Source organism: Ascaphus truei, chromosome 1 (assembly GCF_040206685.1).
Source record: "Ascaphus truei isolate aAscTru1 chromosome 1, aAscTru1.hap1, whole genome shotgun sequence".
In the NCBI taxonomy this organism is placed as follows: Eukaryota; Metazoa; Chordata; class Amphibia; order Anura; family Ascaphidae; genus Ascaphus; species Ascaphus truei.
This window is the reverse complement of record NC_134483.1, coordinates 19,256,666-19,275,967: the sequence shown is the minus strand read 5'-3', so window position 1 is coordinate 19,275,967 and position 19,302 is coordinate 19,256,666. Positions and strand designations below refer to the sequence as shown.

Below are 19,302 nucleotides of genomic sequence, written 5' to 3'. Positions count from 1 at the left end.
GCAAACTGGCCGGTGCTGGCAGGGTAAGTTGTGGCAAAATGCCAGCGGCCATTTGGTCGCAGCAAGACGGACGCAACCCAATGTCCTGGACCGCTCTAGGGCCATTGCTTTTTAAAAAAATTTTTAAGGGCTTCTATGCGATTGGTGCTCAAAGATGGCGTACACCACTGAAGGGCTGGCGATCTCCCCCGTCACATCTGGCCCGACGACCGGAACAGAAGACGCATCACGTGGTCGCTACAAAGAGCGGTCACGTGATGTGGAGGTGCCGGCAGGTCTGTGCTTACGGAAGTGGCACAAACCTCAGGCACGGAAAGGGTTAAAGGCAGAAATGGAGGCATTGAATTGAAACAAATAAGACTGACAGTCGCCACTTCCTCCCACGTTGTGTACAAGGAGGAAACATTTGCAGAAAGAAAAATAATGATACATACACCCGTGGCTTCATATATCGAAAAACATTCAGACATGAACCCTTTGAGTCCATCAAGACGTCGCAGCGATGCCATGGAGTCTGGCACGTAAATAAATAAATAATGCAGGTTTCGCTCGGGGAGATCTCGTCCTGCGCTTTAGTGACGAGGAACGGAAAGGGAGAAGAGGGGCCACTCCTCCCCTTCTGCGCCATCAGTGACTAAGCGATCGCGAGTGGCCCCTCCTGCGCTGAAAGGGCCAAGATTAAACGCAACTATCCCACCCATACCAAACTTATATTTCATTTTCCCGAATATGAGCCAGGGCGGCCCCTGGGAGTCGAAGCGTACGATTTTCGGCCCCTGGGACACAGTGTTTCCAGAGATATTTAATCTATATTCTGAATCGGACCGATGCTTCGTCCAAGGGAAACACCACCACCGAATCTCACCGCGCCGCCGGAAGGCCAACGTCAGCGGTTGTCGTTTCCTATTGGGATTTGGAAGTGTGATCGCACAGAAAAAACAAACATGGGAGAAAGCGGGGTCCCCCCGAAGTTGAGAAGAAGACTGTTCAGCTCTGGGGGTATGATTAATCGCCACAATCCCGGCAACATTTGAAAGCACAGAAAGTTGTAGATGAATCACGTGCCCTCGCATCCCGGCGTGGCGCAACACCCGACAGTGACCCACATGGGTAGTCTGTACGCACAGGAAGCGCACTTCAGTACCTCCCACCGCGGCACATCAGAGGGATGCGACATTTGGATGCGGCCGTTGGGCCGTGACCGCCACCGCTTCGCTGAAGACAAAGTCTACGCCGCAGCCGATTCGCCGCTGGAACCTCCGCCGCCGGCCACTGCCAAGGTAAGTTTTATTACGGTGTAGGGTAGGGGGTTAATTTTAAGGTGTTTTAAGGTAAGGGGTTTTAACGGTTAGGGCAAGGGCCTATGGTAGGGGTTTTTTAGGGTAAGGGCTTGGGGTTTTTAGTTTAGGGGGTTTACTTACCTTGGTGTCCGGCAGCAGCTTCCGGCGCAGAGTCATGGCAAAATGCCGGTGGCCATTTGGTTGTGGCAAAACGGCCGCGACCAAATGTCCTAGAACGCCGATCATGTTTGTTCAGGCAAATCCACTGCACTTATACCTTCTCTAAAGCAGGAGTGGCCAACTCCAGTCCTAAAGCCCCCCCCCCCGCCAAACCGGCCACCTTAAAGATATCCCTGCTTCAGCACAGGTGGCTCATTCAATCGGATTGGTGGCTCTTGAGGACTGGAGATGGCCACTTCTGTACTAGAATATGAAAAGAGAATCTGCCGTACGATGCCTGGATTACAGAATACAATCACTCCGGCTCCTAGAGAGACCCCCCCCATCCAAGCAGGTTCCACACGGGCGGGGGCAACAAAGTCCTAGTGACAAGGAGGATCACACAGGGGGTGGCCTGAAAGGAAGTGTGGACATGTGCTATTTTATATCTTATTAAAGAAGTAGAGTGAAGATTTGAAGCACAGTCAGGCCAGGTCCCCAGGGGCCGCCACGGCATGCCACACGCCACAGCACCGCCATCTTTGGAGCAGGCACCAGTGGCTGTGTGTGGACACACGGAGCGCGCGGTGAGACATACGCTGGCAAGGAAAACAAGAACGTCTTCCCGCGACGCGATCGTGTGGTCGACGCGCACCAATGGGAGGGCAGTGTACCCCTGACCCCCCCCCCCGCCCCTACAGACTGCAGCTTTAAATGTGCACGCGCCACCAAGCGCGCGTGCTGCTGATAAGACTGGGGCCATAGCCTTAGGTCAGCATTTCCTGCCGTTAGATTACTTGCGTCCTATGTTGGGCTCCCCCATTCTCGGCTAGCTACACAAACTGGAACCCATGATGCTTTTATTTCATGGTTTTTACACTATTTAAAGGGGCTCCCCATGAGCTGAGAAACAGCACTCCCAGCTACAAGAATTCTTATCCGGGGGACACAATGTGGTAACTGGGGTTAGTCGTACTCGGGGGCCAATCGAAAAGGAATGACATCGCTACCGATTGGTTAGCCCCGCAGCCATCTTTGGGGGGGGAGGGGAAAGGGAGATCTATCTAGACGCACAATATTATATATTCATATATTTAATTGTGCCAATTGGAGTGCTACTGGGACAGTGCAGCCAAGTATGTCGGTGGGCGCGAAACATGGTGATTCTTTGTCCATGAGACTCGAATAAAACTACGGTTTTTATGGGGCCACGAGTGATTTTTGCCTGGATTAGAGCTGTTCCGTTTCTCCCAGCTTGCTACTACTGGGACTGTGACCTGAAATATACAACAGTAAAAGAAGCCCCAATGCACATTCAATATAGCGCAATCTTTTTGCTAGAACATGTTAAGTCTGCAACTACATCAAGGTAAAATATGCAGAACATGTTTAACATGTTTTGACAAAAAAATTGAACAAAATGACCCATATATGTGGAAAATAGAGAAATGAACGAAATAATTTGTCATATTGGATGTTCATTTGGGGCGTGTGTGCGAGTGCGCGCACACACACACACACACACACACACACACACACACACACACACACACACACACACACACACACACACACACACACAGTGGAGGAGAGGCTTGCAAACGCAGTACCTGGATCATTGGAGAGGCTTAATCCAGCAGTGGGAGAGACAAGGGTTGGAGATGATCCATGCATACAGAGTATGGCGAGATGTATGCTCGGTATTACCCAGGGAGACGAAAAAAGATTGAATGGGTTCGTAACTGCATCAAATCAGAAATAAGTATATGCTTCATTTATTTAACCCTTTCAAGGGCTTTTCACTTTTCACAAAGTTTAGTCGAAGGGACAATAAGAAATGACATGTATTCAGTGTAGGTACCTGCTAAACGGAGGTTACCTTGACGAGGTTGGCGGCTTGAATCATGTTTTGATCAAAAGATGCAACCAAATGAATCCTTTGTTATGCAAACTTAGGTTCTCAATGTAAAAATGTCACTAGTATATTTTAGCCCAATAGGTAGGAGCGCAAGAATTGTTCTTTATTTTCCATAAATGTAAGGCCAACCCTTTTACCCGCTGCATACTTCATAAAGGGATTAGCGCAGGGACCGGAAAAAGATTGAATGGGTTCGAAACCAAACAAAAGCCTGCGACATCATACCAAGGGTGAACAAATTCACGCGACAGTGGGTCAGAGATATCGCAAGAAGAAATGACCATCGTTGGACAAAGATGGTACTCGACTGGATTCCAAAATGACGACCAAATCAGAAAATGCATTACAGCAGCATGACGAGGCTTGTAACCATAACACCTGGAAGATCATTGGGGAGGCGGCCTTCATCCAGTAGTGTAGTGGTGAGACCAGGGCTGAGGAGATATAGATTAATAATTTGTCAAATAATTTTTGTTTTCTATGGTGTATAGAAGATGTTTTGCAGGGAACTTGCCAATTTTATAAGCGACAAAAAAATGAAATCTTAATTAAAAACAACTGTTGAATTATCAGTGCTTGGATTTGTTTTTTTGAGAAAATGTTTGACTTCTGGGGGAATGCGCGAGGGTTTGCAAGGAAAACATGGAATTTACATGGCACTCGCAGGCTGCGTAATCTCTCGAAAGAAACACTGCATTTGCTCGAGGGGAGAAACTCCATCAACATACAATTAAAACTGTCTACAATCTGGAAACAAATCCAATATGTCTGAGTAAACCAATTCGCTCAATGCTTCCAATCTTCCTCTGACAAATGAGCAGTTATGGAAGGATCATGAGCATGTTTTGTCGATAGATACAATGCATTAGCAGCTGCTGCAGAATTCAAAAGAGAATGTAATATCCCATGGGCCAAATTCTGTGTCATCTACTGCAAACTCTACAAACATATTGCTTTCTTTCACATCACACACTTCATCTAAATGACAGCCATGAACATCTGGATTAGGCGTACATTATGTAGTGCTGGATCAGATATATAGCTTGAATAATAGCTCGCTGCTGTATGGGTCTACTGTTTAAACAAATGGCAAAACAAAACAAAAAAACACTTGCTGCTGCTCCCCCCTCACAACCGCACCGCCCATTGCTGACAAACAGGGTACAATATTTCCACCCGTTATAGGTCATTTAGGCAGAATAAAAAATGCTAAGAGAACTCATGGGCACTATACTGTATAGCAATCCATGTTTATTTCCATCATATATGTTCATAAAAGCTTGCCACATACTGGGTGACCAACGTATACAGGTCAGCTTTAAGTGCACAAATAGGTAGAGAACGAACACACACACACACACACACACACACACACACACACACACACACACACACACACACACACGAACACTGCCCTATCAGTTGGTATTCAAGCTCCATTACCAATTATTTGCACGTCTTGGGGACAGAGGCACAGACCACCCACCAAATAGCACTGTGCATGTTTCCATGCAATTAAAATTACAATGTTAATGCCATTTAAAAAATATATACTGTATATAGATTTTCTTTGGTTCGCATTTAATATTGCTACATTAACAATATTTTCTCCAACTTAAACACACAAACTGCTCAGTGCCAAATGGGCATTTGTGTAAATGAGCAATGAAGCATGGGAGGAGAGAGAAGAAGCAGCTGTTTTAATACTCATGGACAAATGTAAAACATTTAACTTTTATAACAAAGTGCTGCTGCTAAATAAATAAATAAATAAATACACATCCCTACAAAGAAAGAAAAGAAAAAAAGTTCACACAACCAAGAAAAGTTAACATAAAAGATTCTTTTGAAGCGAATACTCACCCCACCAATTATATGAACAACTTCGAGGGGAGGGAGAGAGGGGAAGGGAAACCAAAAGTTCCAAAACCGATTACAAAAAGAAAATTATACTGCACTTCGTCTCACAGTAGGACCATCACAAATCTTTAAAGTTGTATTCCGAGCTCAAATCTTCAAAGTGGCAAAATCCCCTTTGAAGCTTTGCCCCAAGCAACTTTCACTGGGAGGCTCTGTATCTGGAGTCACAACTTACAAGTCACTTGTTAAGTCTGCACAGTGAATGATAAAGCTGTGAGCTGCTCGCCCGTGCTATGTAGGGAAAAGAAAATGCAAAAGGCAGATCTTTCCTGCACACACAGAATGTACGATTGTGGATCGCTGCGTAAACAATCCCTCTCTAGTGCCCCACGGACTGCACATAAAACAATTGCGGTCCATCTAAGGCTGGAGTCTCAAACTCAGTCCTCAAGGGCCACCAACAGCTTTTATGGATATCCCTGCTTCAGCACAGGTGGCTCAAAAAAAGTCTGAGCACTCATTGAGCCACCTGTGCAAAGCAGGGATATCCATAAAAGCGGTCCTGTTGGTGGCCCTTGAGGACAGAGTTTGAGACCCCTGATAAGGGGTCTTTAAGCTCATGAATATCACATATGTCTGCATAGACACAGCAATGTGCTTCCCTCACTAAAACCTTGATTTTCTGAGGCTTGTCATTCTAACCACAGATTGAGCGCCAATCTGGATCAGAACAAACAAGACGTGCCAGGTTTGGTGGAAATCAAAGCATTACGTTTTGCTCACACACACTGTGCAGAACACCTTATTTTGCTAAACGACACGCTTTACCTGTACAGGAGGTGCAGCTTCACACTCTGCTCTCCCTTAGTCCCCTTTGGAAAGAACACATTTTGGTGGTTTATAGCTGTCATTTTGTCATTAGTACATATTATTCCATGGAGGGACAGCCCCTGAACAATGTTCTTGCCTTAACCCAAAGGGTGCTTTTCATTACACAGCTATAGGGTCGACCAGTGCACAATTGCACAGAAGTTCTCCATGAAGTCAATAGGAGTTTCCGTGCGAGTGCCCTGAACAGCACTATCACAGTTGAGAATCTGCTTCGTTTCAATAGAATCACTAAGAGGTTCAAATAGTAGAGATACTCATTTGGGTCCTGGAAGCTTTCTAGCTATGAACAAAGTACAACACTGCCTCTAGCTTTGTGACAATAACTACCACTGATCCAGGCATCTGTAGCTAGCCCCTGCCGGGAATTAGATTAGAGCAGGCCTGCACAACTCGTAACGCGAGAAGGGCCGAACTGCTCCAAGGAAAAAAAAATTGGGCCGCATGGGTAAAAATCATCATTATCATCATCTCTCCTCCAGCACCTCATCATCATCCTCATATCTCCCCCAGAACCCCTCACTTTCAACCTTTGCGATAATCCCTATCTCTCGTACCCCCATCTCTCCCCCTCACCCACACACATAATACTACCCCTCCACATCAAACACACAATACCCCCCTGCACACCACACACATCCCACCCCCTCTGCACCTCCCATCACTCTCCCCCCTGCACCTCCCATTACTCTCCCCCCTGCACCTCACATCACTCTCCCCCCTGCACCTCACATCACTCTCCCCCCTGCACCTCACATCACTCTCCCCCCTGCACCTCCCATCACTCTCCCCCCTGCACCTCCCATCACTCTCCCCCCTGCACCTCCCATCACTCTCCCCCCTGCACCTCCCATCACTCTCCCCCCTGCACCTCCCATCACTCTCCCCCTGCACCACACATCACTCTCCCCCCTGCACCACACATCACTCTCCCCCCTGCACCTCACATCATTCTCCCCCCTGCACCTCACATCATTCTCCCCCCTGCACCTCACATCATTCTCCCCCCTGCACCTCACATCATTCTCCCCCCTGCACCACACATCAAGCCCCCCCTGCACCACACATCAAGCCCCCCAGTACCTCACATTAACCAGTAAATACCTCTGCCGTCCAAGCAGGCGTGCACGCACGCTCTAGCAAGCAGCAGGCAGAAAGTGCCTCAATGCTAGAGCGCGCTGCTACTCTGCGAGGGGGAGAGCGAGCTCGCGGGGGAGGGTGACAGCGGGCTCGCGGGGGGGCGCGGGAGAGCAGAAAGCCGCCGCGGGCCGCATGTACAGCGAGTGCATGCGGCCCGCGGGCCGCGTGTTGTGCAGGCCTGGATTAGACCCTACCCGATTACCGGAGGGATTCAATTGCCAGGGCGAATCACATGAGTGTCAGCTGTTCCTTCATGAAGATCCCAACAAAAGGGTGTGGTCAAGTTTCTGCCATGATGGTGTGCTGGACTCTGTCCCTGGTAGAAGCCCTGCCCCTCTGACCTTCTGCGGTGCCTCTTACATTCATCGAGACACAAACAAAACTATAGAAAGTGGAGCAGTGTTTGCATTGCAGCTTTAAACATGATGTACTGGGAGACTAACACATGGGATAACAAAAGAGGCGGCTGCACAAATGTCTCAGGTATAATTGTACAGAGACAATAGTGAGGGGAAATCCCAGAACTTTGGGTTGGCACGGCAGAAAAGATTGGCACACCAAAACTAGTGGCTCTAAACACCGGCTTTGTAACACCCTATAAAAGGAGACCACTGCATTGCGGGTCCCTTTGTAATAAAGATTAATTGGTCGCCTATAGAAATGTTTAACTCCTTTAAGGCCTCAGCCAGATGTAGCCCTTTTACCACGTCATTACCATTGGTTCATGAAGGCCCAAGGAGAAGGCTGCACATGTAGATTACATGCCTGTGCGTTACCAACTGTGTCTTTATGGAAACGCTGCATTATTTAGGACATACATCTGTCATTGTATTATAGTAAAGTGGTTTCAAAGCTTAGCCTGTCATACATTTCTGCTTGTTCTGACATTGCACCAGCAGAGATTGAATAGTTATCTTGTTATTCTAAACGCTTCACTGGTTCACCATACTTGACTTTTTATATAGCATCAGAAGGTTAACGTTACCACTTACGTTAGAAATAAATTGACAAAATCGCACGACATTAAGCGGGGAAGTCCCACGTAGTATATTCAATTATAAACTTACCCATATCACCATATTAATCACCCTTACAAAAGAAGTAAAACTGTTTATCACATTAAAACTATGTTTCTCATGGACAGGAAGGGGGGAAAAAATGGAAACCAACGCAATTCCCCTCTAGTTTAACAGGAGCACCCCAAAACTATTTTAGGTGCATTTTTCTTTATATACTTAATTAGAACCAGGGGGTCGTGAGGAGCTAAATAGCTCTATTTTCAGCTCCGGGGGCCCCTTCGTTTCAAAGATACTTTCCGGTGAAATTACCAATGGTCCCTTATTCAATATGGCTGCCAGTATCGTCCAAAAGGAAGCCACAACCATTCACGTTGTGGCTTCCCATTTGGCCAGCAGATCCCTCAACATGTGGTGGCCAGGGACAGGCTTGTGGGCTTCAACCTGGGGTGTCTGATGGAATCCACCCCAAGTGCCTCAGACAGCTCGCTGACCTTGCCAAGTAATACAAACCTGCAGTTTGGGGCCTACAGGATGGGATCATCAGCTGGCGATTCTTACACAAGACATGTTATGCACGCAAGAATATTTCATGCAATGCAACACAAGTTACACAGAATATTTTGAAATAATTGTATTTGACTGAGCCACTGATTGAGCAACCTGAGCTGAAGCAGGGATATCCGGAAAACCTGACCTGTTAGAGGCTCTTGATGACTGGCGCTGAGAACCCCGGAGTTAGGCTATTAATGACATCATAATGACATCAGAATTACTATACGCATAAAGAACAAGATAACAATTGACCCATGTACATAGGCTTTGAGGTACAATGCGCCCCTAATCTTGGTCAGGTACCTGCATACAATTTAATTTTGGTTACCGAGGTACAGGACGCTAAAGCGACTTGCCCAATGTCACAAGAAGCGGCACTGGGATTTTAAGTCAAAAGCAAGGACGATTGACAATTATCCTCTTTATTCAAGAACTCGCAATAGTCGGGACTATAAATGAGATTAGCCAAGGATCAGAAAAATCTTCCAAAACGTTTAAAAATAAAAAACTTTAAATACTTGTCTGACAACTTTTTGAAACATGCCACTTGTTTAATTCTGTTCCCGATGGGAACACATTTGGAGCTGTCTAGGTCCATCTTAACAATGGATAAACTGCCTAGAAAACACACAAAGTCCTTTTTAGTGGAAGTGAAACTTGTGGAGGTGAAGCAGAGGGGGAAGCAGCTCAGATTTGTATATTACAAAGCACAAGCATCTGTCCTGCTGATGATATTCAAGGGAAGCATATTAGCATAAAATGTAATGATGTCAAATAAGTGGATGGAAAATAGAGACTGTGTTGAGGCCTTATTTCCCAGCCTGACGGCAGCATCACAGTTTGGAAATGCAAATGAAACCATTATGTTTAATAATTATATGAAAATATGAACAGTTCAGCATGTTTTCCAGCCCTGATGGCAGTTAATGGGATGTACACTTATGTAAATAACTACTATTAAAGCTAATGCCAAAAAAACCCTAATAAATTCATAGTAAAGCTACTGATTTAGTAGGCTTTTAAACACCAGCAGTGCTCACTTATTAGAAAGGAGTGCATTATTACGTTTAAACCTCATTACGGCTGCAAGTCACTGCAACTCCATCAATTATCATGCGATAATGAAAATGGGAAACATTCAGGAAGAGAAAAAAAAAAGAAAAGAAAAAAAAAATTGATTGCCTCAGTTTTCTTAAAAGACAAAAAAATCTCGGGGTTTTGCCATTATGGGCCTGGTGGGAAACTTCGAAGCAGCATAATCTTTATTACTGCTGCCACATTCCCAGTGCCGGCACCTCGGGGTATAACGGTCCCTGGAAAGGCTAAAGCCTTTATGTGAAACGATCAACACATTTGCAGCGAGAGCAGCGTGCTTAGCATCCATTCTGAAAAATAAACAAATAAATGCAATTGCCTCGATAGCGGTGCTGGAAATTTCCCCTCATTTGTTGTTCTTGTAAAACGAGGGGGGGGAACAAAAAAAAAAAAAAAAAAAAAAAGACTGGTTTAGCTGTGGAAACACAGAGGGGAAAATGAGAAAAGCGTTTAGTGGAACGCATAGAAATGATGTACAACTGAAGCAGCGTGCTATTATCTTGTACTCCAGCTCGGGAGAGAGTGATGCTTTTATACAGGGAGCATTGTGAGAACAGTGACATGGGGACCGCTGCTCACTTTTGAGGCCATTTCACAGTTGAGAGATTCCAGACCGGCAGCCATCTTAAAATAACCCAATATAATTTTCTTCTTCGTTGCAAGCCGCTTGCATTGCATTAAAGCAGTGCTCTTAAACCAATTTGCCACAGGGGTTAGATCAGGGGGTGGCCAACGCCAGTGTTTAAGCGCTACCAACAGGTCAGGTTGTGGATATCCCCGCTTCAGCACAGGGGGCTCAATCAGTGGCTCAGTCTTTTGAGCCACTGATTGAGACCCCTGTGCTGAAGCAGGGATATCCTGAAAACCTGACCTGTTGGTAGCTCTTAACACTGGAGTTGGCCACCCCAAGGCTAGATAAACCATCCTCCACACCCCTGCACAAAAAAAAAAAAATCTTTACAGGTTTGACATTTAAAAGACAAAATGTATTACAACTCAACATGTTGCAAGCCAAATAAATGTACATTACCTACAAAGAGTCGGTGTGTAAAACAATGAAATTAGCAGAGGCTCCACACCCCAACCCTTAACATCCACAGCGCCCATGGTCCCAGGCTGCCACCCCATCATGTGATCAACTCTAGAAGAGACCACATGACCACGACTAGCGTCCAAGTGCCAGCAACGCAAGTGAAGGAGGCTGCGTATCGCTTTGGCTCGAGCTGGCTGCTGCTGGGCCAGAGCAGTCAGCACTTGGAAAGCTAGCGGGTGGGTTATTAGGGCACTGTAAAGATTAAGGTTTTACTGTAGCATAGTTTATACGAATAAACGACGCAGAAGCAGAGCACACAGGTGTCGTACCAATTGGCGAGCCTCGCCGTAAAGGTTTAATCTGCGACACTAGCAAGTTTCAAATCAAATGTAAAAGAGCTTGCAAAAAAATAAAGCAGTATCTGCCAAAAGCTGTGTGTATATACGCACACGCCTTACTTTTCTTGTTTATTCCTGTGTTATTAGCCGATAAAAGCATCCACTGCATCTCATTTAAATGTGTAATACTGTGACTTATAAAAGGAAAAATAGCTGCACACTTCTAAAAGGGCTTTATTACTCAAATTTACCGTTAAAAAAAAACCGTTGCATATTTAATTCTTTCATTGCTGGAAGTGGCATAATTTAAAAAATAACTCCCAATAAATGTGGAACTTTAAGCTATATAATCCCAAGTCAGAGTGGTTGTGTGTGCACATACACACAGTATCTTCCGCAGACCTCTTCCAGCGCTGTACGGGGTTAAAAACCCACTCTACTGAACGTTTAATGGAGTTGCAATCAAGCGAAAACATTCAGCCACCATCATCATTTTCACGCTTGTTTTACCATTTCAAATATATGCACAATAGGTTGTCCAAATGAGGCTTGAAGGCCTCGCCAAAAGCTGCACTGCTGTAGCAGTGTATGCAGATACACGGATACACACAAAACACAGCACATTATTGCAGCCGTTACCGCAACACAACGGGTTTGCTCTACCACAGTATTTAGCACAACAAATACCATGGCTCCACTGAAAACAGGAACTTGCGCCATCTTAAAACAGACTTTTTTCATGTTCTTTTCTTGCCTTCGTGGGGGTAATAACACGTCCATTATTGCAGGGGTCCGCAAACTTGGGGGCGCGGGGGTTGCAGAGGCCTCGCGCTCTTCCCCAATGCATTTAAATGCCGGTGGATCGTGTGAGGCCGCTGCAACTTCCCTTCGGCGACACATCGCCATGGCAACGTGGCGTTAAATGACGCTGTGGGGGTCACGCGACCCTGCAGCATCATTTGACGCCGAAGACAAGCAAGGAGGAGGGGGGCGGTGGGGGAGGGGATGGTGGAAAACAAGAAGGGGGGGTACAGACTGAAAAGTTTCTGCACCCCTACATTTATTTTATCCAACTGTAACAGAGTGCAGGCACTCACTTGTAGTTTTCCAGGGAAAATAGGCTAATTTAATCTACATTTTGGTAAACTTGGGACCTTTATCAAGATACACCATATGCAAGGAAACCCCGATTTGTGCCCTACGTAAAGCACGTGTGTAAGCCCCGCCCCTTCTGCCTGGAGACAGAGACATCGGGCTGGGATATAAATACGAAGGGGAAGCTTCTGGGACAGATCCCTGGAGGAGAGCAGGGATCACAGTGTATATAGTAAGTAACCTGTTATGTAAATAGTTCGGATCCCCTTTTTATTGTTTGACAGTTAGGGAAAGTGTCCCGATTAGATAGTGACCTTAACGGTTCATTGCTACTTTCCAAATTCATAGTTGGCAGCCTATGCCCAGAGGGGGCTTCACAGTGCACAGCCCCGTGAGATAGTTGAACCAGCCCCAGTAGGTCTAAAGCTGGCCCCACTACAGGTCACCACGAGGTGGCATACAGTGCCTGTGAGAGGGACACTGACCACTGACAGAGAAAGCAGCACAAGGCCCGACAGGGCCCCTAAAGAGATGAAGCCATACCCAGGCCGCCCAGAAGAGGGCTACATCAGGTAATATATGGAATCAAGCCTCAGCACATCCCTAGTGAGCCAAGATAGGGGCAGCTAGGGAAAAGGTTCACACATCACAAGGGAGAATGGTTATGTTCATACCAAGATCACTGTGTATGTTGTTGGTGTAAGAGTAAAACTGCTGTTGAATGAATAAAGTACCTGGCGCGCATCACTGCTACCGCACTGTCCGAATCTAGCACCCTGACAAGGTAATACCCTCATCAGGGTAAGCCAATATAAGAGACCTTCGACTTAAACTCCCTACGAGCAGGACAGGGAGGTTTACACATGGAAAAAGTGTGGCCAGATATCTGCAGCTTGTGCCTCTGAACCGTTGCCAGGCAAGAAAAATATTGAAAGCAATTAGACCCGTCACCCCCTCTTATGGGCAGTAGAGCTTGATGCATGTGTATAATAGGCATAGACTGCAGAAAGTAGAGTTACTCAACAATCCGGGCAGCACTTACACAAAAAAGTCTAAGCTACATAATAGATCAAGCTATTGTGCCGCAAAGTGGTTACAGACCTAATCTAAGTCAATTGGAGGCACGGTGGATGTTGTTCCTAAACACTATAGCGCCAAGCTTAAACAGGAACGTCAAACTAGGCTGTTTTATTGGCATAACAGTAGTCCTGTCACGAATTACATCCTGCCAGGATCTTTGTAAAACCTCTAGTGTACCATGTCACCAACCAACAGCTCTACACCCTTGTAGAGGATCCCACAGCAGTTCCAAACAGGTGTCTGAAAACACGGGGTCACCTCTATCAGACAAGTTACTTCTAGATCGAAAATTGCTCCATCAGCTATCCATGGGAAGATCATTTAAGCTTGAGTCAGACATCACCTCTAGTAGCATCTAGAGATATCCCAGAACCCTTAGCCACCATCTGATGAACTTATCGGACTTCCTTGCTTTTTCCTTAGAAGGGCTATTGAGACTCGGGCAACAGGTTTTGCCACCCCTTCCCCCCCAAAAAAATACAAAAATGTTCTGTATTAGGCTATGTATACCGTTTTTTGTATGTACATTTTATATCTGCCTAATAAATAAAAAAAAGGGCTATTGAGGTGCCTCTGGTACATGATTCGTCTGGCCTGTCATCAGGTCTTGTGCCCTATGTAAACTTGATCCTTACATGTGGTAGCAGCTTTAGGTGCTACAATTCTTTAACCCTTCTCCTCACTGAATGCACCAATTCAGAGAGTTCCTGAGCTCAGGCGTGTCCCCTATTAGCCTTCAATACACATTGTGCCAGTATTCATCCTTCAGTGCTGAGTAACCATTTCAGCTTCTGGACATTGAAGTGACTCATTACTCCTATATGGGTTTCCTCTATATTATTCTTAACCATTGAAGTGCTAACCTAAAAGGACACCATGTTTCTCTCCCAATCCCCTATACACATTCTGTCAGTGAATCCTGCCAGCTCTCCACATCTGGCGATACTGAGAGCTCCATGGTAAGAAGGGGTTTAGCTGTACAGTTACTGGAGGTGGCAGGATACCCCCTGACAAGAGGGGATAGCAGTCTGCACAGGAAACAATGAAGCCGTTATCCCAGGGTCTGAAATTTGCAGTATCTGGCCCTGTAGAGTTTACCATTTCACTTCACAAGTTTGCCAAGATGCATTAAACCAGGGGTGGCCAACTCCAGTCCTCAATGGCCACCAGCAGGGAATTTATTGGGGACATCCCTGCTTCAGCACAGGTGGCTCAATCAGTGCTGGGATATCCTGAATATCTGACCTGTTGGTGGCTCTTGATGACTTGAGTTGGCACCCCTGAACTAGATCATTTTGATCGTGGGGGCGACTATGTATTTAATGTAACTCTTCTGCAATGCACTGCAGGCCTCTCTGCTCTCCAAGGTGGTTATAAAGTTTTCTACAAGATCTGATCAGCTGAAAATAGCAATCTCTCTTTCTCCAATGGAAAGCCAAGCCCCAAACCATTTTTTTAGCTACTCAAGGGTGGTTTAATTAGAGGGTATCAAGCAATGTAAAGGGAATTTCTCACTATAATTGTGAAGGAGCTTCATGGTCAGCATGCTAGGAGACGGTCTATCCACTCAGTCATCCTCCTTGCTTCCTACCAAAGGCACACACGCTGCAGAGTTAGCTGGTGCTCGCAGCTCTGTTGATAAATCACATGTTTTAATGGTATATTATCTATTCCCTGCTATTCCAGTTAATTGACTCACTGATGCAGAGAAAATACCATATTGTGTATTCTCCAAACGCAACTCACTCGCGGTCTACAAAAGGAAATTGAAATGCAATTTAATGCCATATGGGAAGCAGTCTGATCCATATGTAAAATAAACATAATTCTGAATAGCACAAACTTACCAGCAAAAAAGCTCTCTGCGACGAAACTGGAAGCAGATTACATCAGCAATGTGAGGCTCATTAAATAAGTTAAAGAGTTTGGTCCCGTGTATTAAAGGAGCAATCCAAGCAATGTCCAACAAGTGTCCCTTTTTTTTTTTTTTTTTTTTTAAAGGTTTGCGCGCCCCTGCTTTAGCCCACCTCCCCAGCAATACAAGATCTTTGCAACACTTTTCTGTTTGTGAGAATTTTTACCAATATTCCCAGCAGTTTGAGCTGCAAACTGTAATAAACAATGTTACCTTAGTAATATAAGAATACATTGTAGCCGCTGAGTTACACTGACTGAAGGATTCATTTGGAACGGAAAGGCGGCCATTTAGTGAACCCTGGGAAATAGAATTTTGCTGATCGATCACAGGAGAACCAAATCGATCGGCAGCTTAGGTAATTAGTTTTCAATAAAAGGTAAATCAACTGCTGCTTACATTGAAACAAAAACGTTGGGGTTTTAAGCCGCTTGGACTGCCTCTAATCTACATATTCAAGGTTTGTTTGTTGACTCAAGTCAATAAAATGCACATGTATACCAAGAGGCTTATCAATATAAAACCTTTTCCACATAATACTGCAGTGTACAAGCTATTACCCTATAGAGCTTACAATAGGACACAGAGATAAGTGTTTGCACTTGTGTTATGAAGAGCGAACTTTAAAGGAGAAGTTCCTCCTACTCATTCCCCTCCTCCCCCATTTTCTTTACATGATGTGAGTCGGGAGTTTCCCAGTCAACACTTTTTCCCAGAGGCCCACCCTGTACCGGACATACTAGTGAATGTACCAGATTTAAATCTTCCTCAGTGGAAACAAAATGGCTGACAAATCTTGGCCCTATTGTAGCATTCTATTGGATGGCCACTTAAATATTCTAAAAACTAGGAAATCATACCGGTAACTTCACCAGTATCTCTGAAACCAGGTTCCAATCCGGTGTTAAAAATAAAGAACATGGATGTTAGGGCGGATTGATCCCTTAAGATCAAAACAGGTTTACGTACGTCAAAAAACAAGTGTTACCCCTAGATCATACTCCCAGATTTTTTCAGGTTATATACACAAGGTGTTACATTAGACAGGCCTTTGTCAGGTTCGGTTTAACCATTGTTTTCTGAATCGGGCATGTCCGAGTAGCAATGCTTGAGAGATTTGCCCCATTTTGACAAACCTGTTTCATCCATCAGGACATTGGCTGCCAAGGCCTTTGTAGCTTACAGAAGTACGAAGGAACTCCAAGTTATTATGAGCCAAACTTGGCAAACATAAGAAAAAAACCCACAATGATGGCTCACAAGGGGAAGAAAACCTGAAGACATAAGAAAAAGTTGAAAGATTCAGAAATGAAATAAAGGAAGGTACATTTGTATTTAGTTCACAAACAGACAAGTGCTGGCAGACACAAACTTAACAGGCCAGGGTTTCAGGTTAACGCAAGTACTTTCTAAAGATGGGAAAGAAGTATGTATCTGTTTTACGTGAGCTTCCGGCTCCCTCGAGGTCTGTTGAGATTTGAGCTTTAAGAGCGGAGAGATGAGGTGCGATTCTGAAACCTCACTTGACACTTGTGACAACATTCAGTGGTCCAGCAAGACACCTCGCCAGCAAATCGTGTTAGAACGACTACACCCGAGAGAGAGGTTAGTACTATGGAAGGATTAGGAATAAACCACAGTGCAACTGCTGGGATCTTCCCATTACTGTGGCAAGCAGACCTTCATTAACCACTTAGGCACTCCATATATACTGGAGCTACACATATCCAGCACCTAGACTGCTACATGAAGGGAACGCAATCTAAAATCACCTTCGACCGCGAGAGAGAAGAGAGATAGATAGAGAGATAGATAGATAGAGAGATAGATAGATAGAGAGATAGATAGATAGAGAGATAGAGAGAGAGATAGAGAGAGAGATAGAGAGAGAGATAGAGAGAGAGATAGAGAGAGAGATAGAGATTTTTAAATGCTGCAATAAATCTTACGTATCTTTTTTTATATTTGATTGGAATTCTCCCTACCGCTTGCAATACCACCCAATTAAAATGAGACGACATCAAGCACTTCTGATGCACACTTTCCTTATGAAAACGGTTATGGTTTAAAACAGACAAGAATGGGAAATTCAACTTGACGAATGTCTATTTCATACAGAAAAAGCATCACAAGAACAGCTGGATGGCAGCTTCAAGCTGAAACAAGCCAGCATCCCATGCTGATAAGTCATCTCACTGATTGCCTCCGAATGGAAACACATGCAGATTTAGTCGCCGCCATAAATTAGTACAATTATTTCTCTTTGCTTCATGGTCCCCCATACCTCCCCGAACTCAGAAAATACAGGGAAATCGGCACGAAGGCCGCACATAAAGGAGATGAATAGAAACAAATTGAAAAAAAAGAAGAAGAAGTACAGCCACTTCTTGAAAAAGGATATCTTCCCTTTCTTGGACGATGAGACTGTTCTGGTCTTCCAGCTGCCGGATCTGCTTCTCGAAGGATTCCTGTTCAGATTTCAAACGTTCCTCCGTCACTTCTTTCTCCTCACTTACCCTGAAACCAGACGAGGGAGCAAAGGGTAATGGTTAACGGAGAAGCCCATGGGGGGGGGGGGGGGGGAAACCCACAGAAAATCAGATCATTATGAAAAGGTATCTTCCCCTAATCTACCTACCAATGATAAGACATGTTATCAGGGCATCAATGTTTCATGTACTCTAGATTGTAAGATCTCAGGAGCAGGGTCCCCCCCGTTACCTCTTTGTGCATGTAACACTTCATGTAATTTACATAACTCTGTACCACGCAGCGGAATATGCTGGCGCTTTACAAATGAACAACAATACTGTATTATGCATAATAGTTTGTTCCTGTACAGCACTGCAAGTTTTACATAGTGCTCTACAGAGACATTTTGCAGGCACAGCGAGATAAAGTGGCTTGCCCAAGGTCACAAGGAGCCGACATTGGGAATTGAACCAGGTTCCCCTGCTTCAAACTCAGCGCCAGTCAGTGTCTTTACTCACTGAGCCGCTCCTTCTCCCCTTATGCATAAACCGTTCCCTTATTGCAATGATGTTTTCTTTGTATGCAAACATGCTAATGATATCCAAGCGTTTCAAATGCCAATGTCTGTCAAAAGGTTCAGGTGAGTTTAAGGTTTAGGGCCCAGACCAAAGGAATAAGTTATTATATTTTAAATGGATAATGCCAAGAAGTGGGACTATGATACAGATGGAGGTACGCAGTTGAGAATGAATAAAATGGATTTATAATGAAAGTGACTTATGCTAAATTACATACATCCCCGATTTGTTTTAAAGGTGCAACCCCTAAAAAAAAAAAAACTAAAAATAACTACAATAATAGTAAGCAGAGTACCCCAAAATATTCAGGACCCTGTTTTTATTCTTTTAAATAAGTTACACCACAGCACTGAATCATTGGGAAGCAAAACGTGTGTTATACAGGAAGATAGCAGCACATTTCTTTCTAGTTCCCAAAAACAAGAATTTATAACTACAGTGTTACACAAAAAGAAAAGAATGACGAGAAGTGACCTGATCCTATTATGCTGGTCAGTAGATCAGGGATTGCACCTTTAGTTGCTGGGAAAGTCTGCACTGCAGGCCTGGGTGCTCCCCCCAGCCACAGCCAGGATAAGAAACAGGACAGACCAGCTGTTACAGAACAGACGGCAGTGACCACCTTATCACACGGGATTACAGCACGTGACAAGGACCGGAAAAGCAGCCATTATACTTACTGTGTTTTATTGCAGACAGGACAAGAGAAATGATCTATATGCCTAACCAGGAGCTGTGTGCAGCTTTGTTATAAAGCAATGTTTAAATCATCTGTACTGCAGAGCTGAAATGAAGTCACAGTGTGGCACAGCTCTCCAGTTATAAAGGGGTTAAAAAACAGCCAACTAGGCTCATCGCTGGCAGACACCGTTCTCCAGCT

At 44.9% G+C, this 19,302-nt stretch overlaps 1 protein-coding gene across 2 annotated transcripts in view; it reads right to left on the bottom strand.

Annotated features, from left to right (window-relative positions):
- Positions 1-19,302, bottom strand: part of LOC142485534 (protein hinderin-like) — a 236,923-nt gene that overhangs the window by 198,436 nt on the left and 19,185 nt on the right. For both annotated transcript variants that reach the window (XM_075584468.1, XM_075584487.1), the window contains exon 5: positions 17,774-17,889. In XM_075584468.1, the coding sequence (XP_075440583.1) occupies positions 17,774-17,889 (116 nt within the window). The remainder of the gene's footprint in view (positions 1-17,773; positions 17,890-19,302) is intronic.